Source organism: Lathamus discolor, chromosome 2, assembly GCF_037157495.1.
Source record: "Lathamus discolor isolate bLatDis1 chromosome 2, bLatDis1.hap1, whole genome shotgun sequence".
Classification (NCBI taxonomy): domain Eukaryota; kingdom Metazoa; phylum Chordata; class Aves; order Psittaciformes; family Psittacidae; genus Lathamus; species Lathamus discolor.
In genome coordinates, this window is record NC_088885.1 from 148,320,444 (window position 1) to 148,334,574 (window position 14,131).

A 14,131-nucleotide genomic window follows, 5' to 3' on the forward strand; every position below is an offset into this window, starting at 1 on the left:
CCTCTCAGGGTTTTATAAAGGATATGATCTGACTACACCCTCGTCAGTACATATGAACAACCCTGACAGTTTCCTCCTCTCTTGTCTCAGCACACTGACAAAATGACTGTAGCTGGTTCTACACCTGCAAAAACCAATTAACTTTGAAGAAAGAAAATCTCCTTCCAGTTCCAAGTTATTTACCACTTAGAGGTTTCTTCCTGAGCCAGATGGAATTACTGACAATTTCCCAGCACAAATGTATTTCATATTTCTAGCTCTCCACCTCTGAGCAGGAAAACCCTGCAATGTCAATTCATCAATACCAAAAAAATCATTAAGAAAATGGCTGTTTTCATGGCTTTAAACACAACAACATTGGATGTGGTACCAAGAGCCTTTCAAACTGCGTATCATGAAGGAAGCCTTCCACTCCACCAGCACTGCAGGCCTCAAAGTCACAGGCATGTCAAGCACTACGCGGTGAGGTTTATGATTGAAAGCTCCCTCTGAAAGCTGAACTGGATGCTCACTTTTATACTGGATTCCTTATTAATTTGAATAGAAACAGTGAACAAAGAAAATGAGAGGTTAAGAAGAGTCTGGATGAAGAGATTTATATGTATGTTCTTACAAGACATACAACAATAATTCTTAAAAAATGTAGTATGAACTTTATTGCATGTATCACTCCATCATCATTTGGAGATGAGAATAAATACAACGAAACCATTAAGTTACCAAAGGTGGGAGATGTGTATCTGAACAGAATTGTCTGTCAGAGTGACATAAGTCATGTTGGAGGTTACCAAACCAATTGATTTCAAATTCAGTGGCTGATGCAGTTACCAGTGATGACAGCACTGAAGGGCCTATGCATTTCACCTCGCCCTGAAATTCCTCTTTTTCTGGTGTAAGATCCCGTCCCATAACCTGCAAACAGAGTAAGAAAGAAGATGGGAAACAAGAAAATAAATGGAGGGAAAACAGCAAATGCTACATGAATAGCAAATCTTCACAAGACAAGCCCCTGACACATGATCCACACACCATCCAGAAGTTTCCAAGCCACGATCAAGCTGCCTGCCTATTGCATTCTGCATTACACAGGGAGAACAGAGAACTCAAGTTCCAGACCTGCACAACCCTCCCAGCCTCAGGCTATGCTCCTACAGCGGGATTTTTACTCTCTGAGTAGGAGTGGGAATCTCAACACCAACTGTGTGCTCACCTTGCAACAGCACCCGCACCCTGATCTACTCCTGGGGGTGTCGGACCAAGCGAAGCAAGAGAAGTTTCTTTCCTCAACCTTTCCAAAACCTGATAGTCTGCATGCTGCTGCCCTCTCATGGATGAAAGCCCACAAGACTGCCTACCAACCCGGCAGTAGCTTGGCTTCCACTCACTTAACGCTGTACTACTGACAGCAGTTAGAACCTCCCCGGACTCTTCTTGTTCCTTTAGATAAAAGTCAGAAACTCTATAAATAGCACTAAAAATGTTTAAGCTCTACGAATAAAGTCACTCAATGTTAACTCTCCTCCTCTGTATTTCTTTCAAACTAGAACACAGTACAGCAAGCAGAACACAGAAAGCATGTAAAAGGATGTCTCTGGCTTTTTCTGAAAATGGTTAATGCTGCTGTGACCAACAAAGTAATCTCCACTTCCATTTCATACTTGTCTTTCACTTTGTGGCATCTAAAATTCACAAGATAAAATCTGCATCCCAGGTAACACAGTGATGATGTATCTGCAAATAAAAAGTCCAATGAGAAACTTGACAACCCTGAACATTCCCAAAAGGAAAATCTCAGCAGAACAGGGATACACCTGCACGACACAAGCCAGTTCCAGATAACACACTACCAGGGCAACCCTGAACTACCAGCTAACTGAATTTGCTTCCTGGCTCCATTCATTAGCTCAGGAGAGTGTCACAGGATTTTGTGCCCGAAATACTGGCTCAAGTACCTCAGCCAGCCTAAGGGTGGCTGAGAATTCACACACAAGGAAACAGCCCCTTACCTTGATCATCAACAGCAAGGAATTTTCACTGAAACCAAGTTGTGCCACTTTGCCATCAATCTCTTTTTGACCTTGAATGTTCCTCTCTAGTGCAAAGGATGACTGCTGTGACTGGATAAGCTGGAGTAAAAGCCTGAAATGTGAAAGGCAGTTAAAAAAAGCACAGCTGGCAGAAATGTCAGTGAACCTAAACCCAATCAAAATACCACACTTTACAACAGCTCTTCTGGAAATTTGCTGACTGCAAAAACTGCGAAGAAATTCATATATCCCTATCAATGACCATGGGTACGGAATATCCCTGCTATGACACAAGTAATAAAAAACAGCATGCTGAATATCTCTGGTTGCTCAGCACAAACATTTTTCTACCCATGTATTCACCATACATTTCAAAAGTGAAGCTTGAATCTGCTTACATCAACTGCAGCACCCCAGGAGTCCCACATCCTTATTCAGGCCTAGTAAGCCAGCAGGGTGTTTTTGCCTAGGGCAGTGATCATCTTTGCAGCCTGGAAAGCTAGAAATGTGGGGGGTTAGACAAATATCAAACACACGGACCAACCCTGGGGGATCTTCTAAAACCTTTAACCACAGTTTTATGTTCAGGGCAGTGCCCCAGCAGTCACTACCGTGGTTGGTGAAGGTTTGACACTGTGCTCACAACGTGGCTTCATGTCACAGGGGGACCCCATCACCAACTGAGAAAGCTGTGGCAGTTTCCAGAGTTCTCCTCATGCTAGGACCATAAAACCAAAGGACCAGTGGGACTGCACAGTACCGTTACTGAAACTATATTTAATTCAAGCTTTATGCATAAAGGACGACAACAAATTTTCTTACTACATTCGATGGAGTTAAATGAAGCAGGTGTTTTGATCAAGGTGTGTGTTTTTATGAAGAGGAGACTTAAGACCTTAGATGAAAGTTTTCATTTGAGCATTATAAACATCAAAATGTGTTGGTCTGAGCCAACAAATCATTTGTAAATCCAGTAAAGCTTGTACTGGGAAATTCAAAGTAAAATCGGAAAGTACTTTTACTTTGTGAAGTGGTTTTGTTTCAAGATTTGCATCACTATAAGGTACGAAAGGATGAAATCTCAATGAAAACTGAGCAAAACCATTTCTCCCTTTCTTGGCTGGCAAAACGAGTCAATTATTCATGATGCTTTAACACAGAACCTTATTGCCTACAAAATGCAATCCTAGCATCCCTTCTCCAGCTGCAGTTTACCCTGCACACACATTTATACAACGTCCACATCTCAAAATCCAACAGAGCTGAAAATATTAGACAGCCTACTGAATGCATAAGCCCTGGGTAGGGGAGGAGCTTCCCCTGGACAAGTGTACCTGCAAATATGAGCCATAATAACCCTTTGTGAAACTGTAGCCAAGCAAGGAAATGCCACAGTTTATCATTGTCTCAATGCTGAACCATTCACACCAAAACAAGCAACACATGATTTTAATACGAATGTAGCTTTAATATTCAATATCAGTACTAAATGTATTAACTTCTCCCAAGTAGCAATTAAAGTCACTCTTAGTCTGAGTACAGTTAAAAGCTATTCTCTCTCTTTTTACATTCCTTAAACCTTGCCCTATCAGGGCAGTTATAAAGTGTTCTCTGTAAGCATTTGTGGAAGTTCACAAAATAGCTTTAAATATGTTCGGTGACTAATACATTACTGAGAGGCAAGAGGGGAAAAGAAAATCCAAGACTAATTTAACAAAGCCAGTTCCTAATTATCTCTTTGAAAGATTCTGTTTTAGGGATTTCTGTTGTGTGCCAGAGATTTAGGAAGAGAGGGAAGAAAAAGAAAGAGCATTTTAATGCAGCCCTGTCAATCAGCTGTCACACAGTTCATTTCTCAACCTCATCCATTATGCAGATTGGGGTATTATTAAAAAATACGTTTTTACTCAACCATGAGGCTTCAAGCAAGTAAGGCAGGTGGCAATTGCATGAGGAGGACTGGCCAGCCACCCCTTTGGGTCTCTTCTGCTGCTGCATCTTTAACACCAACCCGGGAAACAGCCACGCTCTAACAGGAGCAGCTGTTGAAGAACAGGCCCTTTTGTATAGAATTGCTTGAAAAGATTCATAGAGGAAGTTCATCAAAACCCACTTTACTTCTCAACAGTGCATGACACTGGTTTACCCTTTCCACTTAAGACTGCAGCTGTTCACAGCTACCATGCTAGTTGATTCTGCTGGAGGAATAGCAGAGTGTTTCCAAGTCAGCATCACCAATGCTGGAACAAACACTTAAACTGAAAACGTAAACTGAAAATACTATGGTTGTGAAAAATATATTTTAAATTGTTCCCAACTGGGAGAAGTTAACATTATTCCAAGAACACGTTTAGTTACCTTGCTCTAATAAACGAGGCACATGCCTTTATCCCAATTTTCTCTGGCATGCTCTGCTCCCAGGACTCGGAGGCTGCGCATTTCCCTTGGTCCGTCCTTTCCAGCTCCTCCAAAGGGCTGTGGAATTCAGCAGGTCGGCTGCCATTACAAGTCACTGCATTCTCTCTCTTTGTTTCTGTAGCCAGGCTGCACCAAGGGCCTTCTTTCTGGCCACCTGATCTGCAAGGCTGTAAATTAATCTCTGTTCCAGCTGATGTTTTGAAACTACTATCCCTTACACCAACATCTTCAGACTGATTTAGATTTGTTTCTGGAATGACTAACTGTAAAAGGCTCATATAAGCTTCAGCAAGTAACTTCCAGTATTGAGGGTTGAAAGGATGTAAGCAGATGAGTTGCTGCAGACACGTGATCTTTTTGTCTACGTTCTCCAGGCCCTGGTAAATGGCAAGCTGCAGGTTGAGAACCGCCGTTAAGTGATCTGTGTTAGTAGCGCCTTTTTGCTAGAAACAAAAGCCAATAGATTAAAACTGGCAGAACAGAATCATCCTTCAGAGCCTAAGGAAATGCCTCTCTCAAGAATGACACACAAATAATACTAAAGGTAATTTTTAAACTGTACAAAATTGTGCTCTTAATTTCAATAAGTGATAGAGATCACGCACAATCAGACTGACAGCATCCCCTCTGTCTTGTGCCCATCTGAAGGCCCAATGCTGTCACTTGTATACTTGCCTTCAGAGTTTTATACAGCTGCCCTTCTTTGTAGTATAAACACCTTTTATATAAAATAAATGGCAGCAGCAAATTCTAGCAGACTTCAGAGCCTCTGGACGTTTTTGTTTGTGGTTACATACTCCTCTTGGTGGAGGCTTGGCAGCGAGTATATGGAAATAAAAGGGAGTTTTGAACCATCACTTTTATAGTGGAAAAATGTAAGCACCCATTTATCCCCTTTCTTATAACTCCTGTTACATTACATTAATTCTGCCTGGCAGAGCATGTTTAGTCCCTTCCAGGACTACAAGCCTCCCTGCACAGGGAGCTCATTGTGGTACAGGGTGTTCTGATTTCTAGAGAGTGATTATATCTGCAGTGACAGTTACCCTGTGTTTACCACATACTCTGAGCACTGAACATCATGAAGGATTATGCACATGAAGATTATTTTCCCAGAAAATGGTCCATATGAAAGAACTACCAGCAATATTTTCATGTTCAAAGCCTAAGAGACAGATTGCATTATTTACCATTTCTTCTGCAATATCCAGAGCCTCCTTGTGCCTTCCTAAGTGACACAAACAGCGAGCCTGGCCTTCCTGGACATCCCGTCTCATGGTAATGTTACTGGGAGGTAACAGCAGTAAGCACTTCGAGTATTCACACAGGGCTTTCTAGTAGGGCCAACAAAAAGAAAAGCCAAACCAACCAGTGAGGGATTTTCATTTAAAAGCAAGTCTGGCAGTATGTTCTGGTTATGAATCCACTCAGAAAGGAAATTCAGGAGCTAAAGTCGACAGTTTCATTTCTCTGGTCTCAGCTACCACCTATGCCAGCAACATATGAGGGCCCTGGTACTACACAGCCAAGTCTAGACAGGGATAAACAACCTCAATCCTCACTTGTGTTGTATTCACCACACATCTGCCCACCTCTCCCCCATCAGGCTTGATCCAGAAGGGATCATCTACCAACTCAGCCAATACGTGATACAAGGCATCCTTCCCCTAGCTATCCACTTAATGATCAGAGCACTCCGCTGAAGTTCGCGGGACCTCTCAAGGGGAAGGTTTGAACCTGCAAGTACCCACCTCACATGAGTAATCAGCAAGTCAGTGAACACCACGAGGAAGGTGAAACTGCATTGTTCGTATAGAGTGGTTCTAATTTGCATGCAATAATTAAATATTAATTGGGCTAAGGAAAAAGACAAGAATGAGCAATACTTCTGTAGCTTAATGCTCAGGGCACTCACCAGGACTCCAATTAACATTTAAATACATTAAATTAAGTATTCAGTGAGGCCAAGACTGGAATCTCTGTTCCTCCTGCATCATGTAAGTGCTCAGACCAGAAGACTAAAGAGCAGTGCTCATTCTCCCATCTCTCAAAATGAATATTTAATTGTTCCCTGATTGGTTCTAAGAGCAAAAGCTTCCAAGCAACATACCTCAAATACTTCCTAGCAGATGGATGGAATACTTTTCTTCCTTGGTGTTAAGCTCATTCCTTCCCAAGTAAAAGAGGGACAGCCCCCCCCTCTGCCCAGTGAGTGCAGCAGCCACTGGTGAAAGCAGATCACAGGAGGGCTGTAGGACACCCATGTTTACCTTCCTATGTGACAAAGCGATATAACCTGGCAAGGAGCAGGCATTATGAATCCCAGGGAGTCACCATCCCCAGAGGTATTTAAACATGATGTAGATGCAGTCCTTAAGTACACGGTCTAGTGGTGGTAGCATCAGGTTTATAGTTGGACTTCATGATCTTAAAGATTGTTTCCAACCTAAATGATTCCATGATTCTATGATTCTACAGCCATCTTTATTCTAAAACTGGGCACAGCTTTGATCACTGCTGCCCTTGGCATTTCCTATCGACTGGCCTTGGCTGATGTAAAAAAGTGTTCACAACGAGTGAGGAGATTACTACCCCCACTGACTTATCTCCAGCCCTCTTGCTAAGGTGGGTGCTCTCAAATCCGTAATTTTATGTGCAGACTAGTTCTGGTTCTGTCACAGTGATCCAGGTTAGCAACACAACCAAAGACTACATCTTTTACATGGATCACTGAGGCAGAAAAGGATCAGGAAGCAAGGGTCTGTTCCACTGCCAGCTCTGAGGGGGTGTCATTCTCCCCCAGGAGGGCACCATCGCACACAGCAAGGAGCAGTCTGCTCTTCCCAAGGGCAGCAACCATGCCGGACCGCAGCCTGAGGCATCTTTCTTCTCAGCATGCTTTCATTAATCCCTCCAGGCCCTCTCTGCTGAGCCTGAAAAGCACCTGTTGGGTATAGACAAGGCAGCAGTAGCGCTGGAGTAACACTAAAAAGCAGAAGTTGGTGCAGCGGAGGTACAGACACATCCACAAATCCAGTGGGAAAGGTGAAAGGAGTGGAGCAAGAAGTCAGCCTGAGGCCTTTGAAATGAGGGAGCCTGCAACGCAAGCCACAGCCTGGAACGAGAAGCTCTTACAGCTGAAACAAGGGCAGAAGCAGCTGGTTTCAACAGGAACTGTAGAGTCAGGAGGGCACGGATGACCTGGAGCGCAGCGCAGGAAGCAGGCAGCGAGGACAGGGTCTAGCAGGGAGGCGCGGAAATGGTGAACATAAACGCACCCCCAAGGCACAACCAGCCAGCCAGAGCACAGGAGGCAGCACAGAGGTGGGACGTTAACGTCGGAGCGCATAAAGCAGTGTCGGGAGTCAGACAACTACGTTCTGCTTTCCCCTCACGGGGGGCGGTCAGGGAAAGGCAGCCAACGACCCAACGGCCTCCGTGAGACATGGCGTTATTCCCAGGAGCAGAGCCCACATGTGTAACCAACCGCCTGACCATAACCTCCATGGCCGCAGGCACCGGCCCTGCTCGCCTCTGAACCGCTCCGATGTGCGAGCCTGACCTGGATCAGCTCTGGGAGGCAGATCTGTGGCCGGTTTACAGTGACTGCTGGACACGGCTGGCGGGCGAGTTCCACCCAGCACACACACTGACCCAGCTCACCAGTCACTGCCGCCCCTCAGCTCCCACCCAGCACACACACTGACCCAGCTCAACAGGGACTATGGCACCCCGCAGCTCCCACCCAGCACACACACTGACCCAGCTCACCAGTCACTGCCGCCCGCCGCAGCCCCAGCCCCCAGGTACCTCAAAGTCCCGCCGCCGGTAGGCCCAGTCCGCCCGGAACTTGGTGCCCGTCAGCGCATCGGCGTCTCCCCCGTCGGCGCCCGCCTCCCGGTGGAACCACTGCGGGCACAGCAGGACCGTGAGCGCGGCCCCGGCCGTGCCCTGCCCGCTCCCGCACGCCGCCCCGAGCCGCCAGCTCCTCACGCGGGGCTCGCAGTGCTTCGCGCCGTAGGGCTCCCCGGGCCCGCCGCCCGGGCCCCGCTGCCGGCTCGGGGTGAAGAGGGAGTCCTCGAACTGCCAGCCCAGCAGCGGCTCCATCCCGCCGCGCCGGGGAGTCCGCCACAGGAGCAACGAGTCAGGGCTAGAGCGGCCGCAGGCGCGGCGGCAGCGACCATTTTAGGCAGGCCGCGGGCCCCGCCGGGAGCTGTAGTCCCGCCCGTCGCCATAAGGCCGCGGGGCCCGCCGGGAGCTGTAGTCCCGCCCGTCGCCATAAGGCCGCGGGGTCTTGCTCGCCCCACAGGCTGGAAGAGGAGGAAGCTTCCTTGGGTATGAGTGGAGCCAGGGGCAGCCCCGAGCAGCTCGTGGCTCCCCTTCTGGCCTTCACCCCCACTGGATTTAGGAACTGGGCGGGCAGTGGGGCTATAGCACCTCCGTGGATCTGGGGCGTTCGGTCCCAGGTTGCTGCGATGGAAGATCGGGTAGCAAACAGCTGAACCGAAGTGTCCCGTGCTTTGATAAATTAACCGCGTCATTGTAGAGTTATTCTGTGGTAACTCAGCCTGGTGGCTCTGCGGGGGGGAGTGCGTTCTGGTAATGCTTCCATCTGATTTCAGTTCTGCCCCAGAGCAGAAGAGGAAGCTTGTGAAATCCCGGGCCTCCCCAAAGCGCTGTGATACGGTAAACGGGGACATGATGAAGTGCAGGCTGATCACAGGGCTTCTTCAAGCCGTGAGGATTCTCTGGCACATTGCACATCGCATGCAGTGAGCTCATGAGCAGCACCCAGATGAAGCCAGCCCAGCTTTATGTCCTGTGGTGCACAGCGTGCTGTGTTCTTCTACCTGCACTGCTGTTGCCTCTCTCCACCTTGCCAGTCTGTCCATCCGGTAAGGTTCTTTTTGTCCCATCTAATCACTAGGGAGATTTGGAGAAGGTAAGCTGAAAGGTCATCCTTGTACTTCCTTAACCTGTACAATGGACTGATGAACCTGCCTATACCAGAACAGCTTTTGAGGCCAAAACGCTGCTTGTTTGGGTAATTTTAAAGATTTCCTTCTAGTAGACATGTAAAATACAGGTTCTAGGTTTGGGGGTTTTATTATTCTAAGTGGATAACATTCAGAATATCCTTCCACACCAGCACAGCTAGGACTGGATGCAGCATCAGATGGCATAAATCCCTGGGTCGAAACTCAATTTTGGCAGGTAGATTTGATCAGAAAAAAGAAAGGAGATTGAGGTTTGCTTTGCTTTTAAACTTGCTGTTTGGCAAACAAGCCCGCCTGAACATAAGAAACCACTTAACAAGTGAATCTGGAGAGAATGGAGAGTGTGCTCAACACGCCTCAGTCCTTCTAGGTGTCAAGGTGAGAACAGAGCTGCTTGTATGTGCACACCAAACCCATGTGGCTTCCGGCTGCCAACAGACCAGTGTGATGAGCTGTTGTAGGACAGGCAGAGCACACAGGGCTCAGCCTGCGGAGGTTTGGAGGAGCGTCAGTTACAGCATCTGCACTTCTGCTCACATACACTGAACATACACGTTCCTTTCCCCCTCCTCCAGGACTGCTGCTCATGCTGCAGGCACCACTAATGAGCAAAGCACAAAAATCCAGCACAACGATTAAGAACAAACCGAAAAGAAGAAAAAAAATAACATGAGTAATCAAAGCGAAATGTGGCCCCAGCTCAGAGTAAAACACAAAGAGCAAGGCACACCCAGGGGCAAATCCCAGAGCAGCCGCTCGGCTGCCAGCTTGGATTGCAGAGCCCTCCAGGGCTGGGGGTTTCAGCCATGGTTGCCTCAGAGGATCCCGACGTGGTCTGCAAAGGCTCTGTGTTGCAATGCAGAGAATGCCTTTGGTAAATCACTGATAGGAGAGCGGTGATTGTGGAGCACCACACAGGGGGCCTAGCAGCTGACTGCATGGTTTCAGTCCTAAATCATAGGCGTTAATACTGCCTCTTTTCTTCCTTCCTCTTTGCCTGGCTCTCCCCTTCCCCTGCCTCTCCTCAAACATTTGCAAGGCTCCTCATGTATTAGTTACAGAAATAAAAAAAATGCAACTTGAGGAAATTCCTGTGCCTTGTCAGCACCGGAGATTTGCTCAATTTCTCCCCTAAGATGCGAGTCATCAGTGTAGCTGCCAGAATACAGATTCCCACTGTACTTAAGCAAAGCTGTTTGCCTGAGTTTGCACAGCATGATTTGCCATGGTGCCGTTAGCCTTGGCTTCACGCAGGAGAAAGCATCTCTGGAAGAGGCAGCTTTGAGGGGGCTCAGGAATGCACAAGCCCTACGAGAGCCTGCGCTGCTGCAGCTGCTCTGTGTAGGCAGCTTTGGGGATAAAAAGCAGCCATGATGAATCTCTTCCTAAAGGCAGCCAAGGCCTTACTCCACCAGCAGCGTAAACCACGGGCTTGGCACATGAACATCAGACCAATAAAACAAATGGGCTCCAGCACATTGTGGTCACCAAGCAGGTTCCTGCACATCAGCAAAGCTACTGTTCACACAGTGCTGAGGTGCTGTGACCCAGCTTCAACCTCAGTGAGCAGGAACAGCCTGCATCTTGTAGTCAGGGTGAGCCCAGGGAAAGCCTGGGCGGTGAAGACAACTCTAGCGATAGGCAGGAATCTGTCACACTGCTCTATTGCCTAGGTCTTTTGGCCAGGGAAAGAAAATGCAGCGTGGCAGACAGAGCTTGTCTAGATCCCAACACCCCCTCCTCTCCCTGCTTCCCACTCCACTCTGAGGCACAATTAATTCAGAAAAATTCCCCCCCAGTGCTTCTTTAGTTACTGATGGTATTATTCATATTGTGATAGCCTCCATGGGTCCTTGCCACAGCCAGGCCACTCTTGTGCCAGGGGAATGCACACCACAAAGGTTTTAGAGACCATCAAGCACACACAGCAGAAACAAGAAACCTCAGTCGGCACTAGGACCCTATCGTGGTAGGCACTACCCACACGCATCGGCTAAGGAATAATGCAGCTCTCACATGGTTTATAGCTTCATTAAAATGTGCTGGAAAGGAGCTGCCTTTGGAAGACAGCAAAAGAGAGACTAGCTCCCTGCTCAAAGCAAGAGAGTTGCCTGCAGTGAAGGGGCAGTAGGGCCCACAGGCAGCATTCCTCAAAGGATGGGTGGCTCCTGAATCATTAAGAGGATTCTTGCAGACAGTGTGAAATACTCATACCTTGAGGGAAGATTAGTTTTTGACAGTCATAACACAGGCTCTTCCCTAAACATGTCCATGGAAAGAGAAGAGCAGCAGCTCTTTATTTGCTGACATTGTCTTGCTGTGTCCTTGTCTCTTGCCTTTTATTTAGATTGCAAGTTCTTTACAGCAGAGACCATCTTTCATCCTCTTTGCACGGTGTCACACATAAGGGGATATTGCCCATGACTAATGTGGGAGGGTAGTACAAATAACAACATTTCATGGCTAGTGGCATGCAGAGGTTATCACTGCTACTAACTGCAAACAAAACTGCAGTTCAAGCTCTGAGGAGCTCACATGAGCTCCTGCATATCTTACTATGATGGTCTGAGGTGCAACTGCAGAGCTCAAGAGCAATCCTTAAGCAGTAAGTGCTCACACTGAGGTCAGCAAGACGGACCCCCCTGAGCCAAAGCTCCCAGCAGCTACTGACCCATTTCAGAAGAACACTTATCTCAAGCTCAGTACATCTTTAAAGAAGCGCTGGCAGGATCTGATGAACTTCCATCCATCTCAAGCTAGCTGAGAAACTGGTTTAGCCAAATGCGACTGAGAGGAAGCTAAATCCAGACCTGTCTTTGAGGAAAGCAGAACCAGGTCTGAGATAAGGGAAATGCGGGAACTAAAATGACTCCTTACCCCTGAAGGGGAAAAGTGCCTCAGCATCCTCACACACTGGCGAAGGGGAAGAGACTACATTGAAACCAGGGCAGTATTAACAGAGAGCGCAGAGGCCAGTGGCTGAGCAGAAGGGCACCAGGCAAGACCCAACAAAAATGAGCGGGGATGGGCCATGCATCGTGGCAATCAAAGAGTAAGAACTGTTTGTTTTTACCAGAAGCCAAAAGCTTCTTAGGGGTCCTTAGGACAATCAGGAGAAGACACATCCCCCAAAAGGTGGTTCATTGCCTGCTCAACCTTTCAAACCCCTGGCAAGCGATATTAATTAGGCCATAATCCTCCCCCCTTAGGCCTCACAAAACCCAATAAAGTCGTTATTGCCAAAAGGGTGCACTACGCACAGATGTGTTCAGTTATTAATGGGGTTTGCAACTATTTTCTGTCTGATATGATAAATGATGAACACAATGAGCATGCCCTTGGGTTTGACGGGAACGCTGATGAGAAGAGGCAAAAAGCTTTGTGGAAAGGCAGGAGGAAGATCAGGCACTAGGGAGAATCCTAAAGCAGTGATCTTCTCCTGCAAGCCTGCACAATTCCAGCCCTGACATGGATCACGCACCTGAACTTCACTCAGCCGTGTAGTACAAGCACCAAGGCTGTACCTTGATGATGGTGGGTACAAGCTGAATGCGGAAGTCATGGCAAAGGGCTGTATATCCCATGTACTGCTCTAACTGGGAAAACACCCCAACAGACTGGCTACGGGGCACAGTGAGGTTTGTATGCTTCCCTCAGTGCCCCTATTCTCAGTTTTATCTGTTCTCCTGAAAACTCATTAACTTCCCCTGGCCACAGTCACGCTTGTTGCTTAATTGTTACCCGTGATGAAACCAAGCCGTGGAGACCGCAGCAGATTTATTACCTCTCTTGGTTAAAACTTCACTACTGCAGTTTTCAGGACTAACCCTGGTGCTGACTCCTCTAGGACACCATTTAAGCAGCCCTGGCTGCTGTAGACTCTATGGTAATAACATCATTAAACTGAGCTGACCTCCTGTAACACCGCTCTCTTGCAGGAGCACAAAGAAACAAAACTAAAGAATCAGAAAAAAATCTGACGTTGAAGAAATTGACCTTGGGACTGCCCTGGACTGACCCTCACAACTCATGGGCTTTTCCAGTCCCACTCTCCTTTTCCACATGGAGAAGCTGCCTCCACAAGGGAACCAACTAAACTGCTGATTCTCCAGTGCCTCGTTTCCCATGCAGCTCTTGCACAGCTGGAAAGGACCAGTGGAAACTGCTAATAAATTTAGCTTGTAGGGCTTCATATTTGCCTTGTACAAGCAGCAGTGCCCGCAGAAAGCACGAGGGAAAGTGCCTCTCAATGAACAAATACAAACACATGCAGAAATCAAATGGTGGACTTTGCCCACAATTGCTCCCATCCCCACATCATTGCAAGTGAAATGGATTTAGAGCAAAGAACACTGTAAAACATATGTCAGTGATGCAGTTTTTAACTCTGTGGTGGCACTAAGGAAAACTATGAGCCACTTCCATCACACATCGTGGGCGCTGGGGGTGATGCTTGTACAGAAACCCTTGCAGGAGGACTTCACCTGAGGCTCTGGCTGGCTGCTGGAAAGGCCCGAGCGCGGCTACAATTGCAGTATTATTTGTACTGTCTCCCTCAGTTCAGAACACGTCATTATGAGAGGCTGTTCTGCGGGCCCTCTTCCATGGGAGTCCCTTAAGACAGGCTGCACTGCAATTACGGTTTTTCCTATTTGGCTTTCATTTAGGAAAACTGAAAATCACTGAGAA

At 47.3% G+C, this 14,131-nt stretch overlaps 1 protein-coding gene across 4 annotated transcripts; it reads right to left on the minus strand.

Moving 5' to 3' along the window:
• Nucleotides 1–630: 630 nt before the first annotated feature.
• C2H8orf76 (chromosome 2 C8orf76 homolog) lies at nucleotides 631–8,706 on the minus strand. 4 transcript variants are annotated; one of them, XM_065668896.1, is made up of 6 exons: nucleotides 8,439–8,698; nucleotides 8,256–8,354; nucleotides 5,636–5,779; nucleotides 4,386–4,888; nucleotides 2,007–2,139; nucleotides 631–912 (listed from the first exon to the last, which is right to left on the minus strand). In XM_065668896.1, the coding sequence occupies exons 1-6, from the start codon at nucleotides 8,550–8,552 to the stop codon at nucleotides 712–714; spliced, it is 1,194 nt and encodes a 397-aa protein (XP_065524968.1). In that variant the 5' UTR covers nucleotides 8,553–8,698; the 3' UTR covers nucleotides 631–711. The 4 variants fall into 4 exon arrangements, with proteins under 4 accessions (XP_065524968.1, XP_065524966.1, XP_065524965.1 ...); XM_065668894.1 differs by having other exon boundaries at nucleotides 4,386–4,837; nucleotides 8,256–8,706; XM_065668893.1 differs by having other exon boundaries at nucleotides 8,256–8,701.
• Between the last annotated feature and the right edge of the window lie 5,425 nt (nucleotides 8,707–14,131).

Bases quoted from the DNA above. Each gene is read 5' to 3' on its own strand.
- C2H8orf76 (XM_065668893.1), bottom strand. From the start codon at position 8,552: ATGGAGCCGCTGCTGGGCTGGCAGTTCGAGGACTCCCTCTTCACCCCG. The intron at 4,889-5,635 runs GTAAATAATGCA...TTTTGTTTCTAG, and splicing joins TGGATATTGCAGAAGAAATG to CAAAAAGGCGCTACTAACAC. The intron at 2,140-4,385 runs GTAACTAAACGT...TTCACATTTCAG, and splicing joins GCCTCGTTTATTAGAGCAAG to GCTTTTACTCCAGCTTATCC.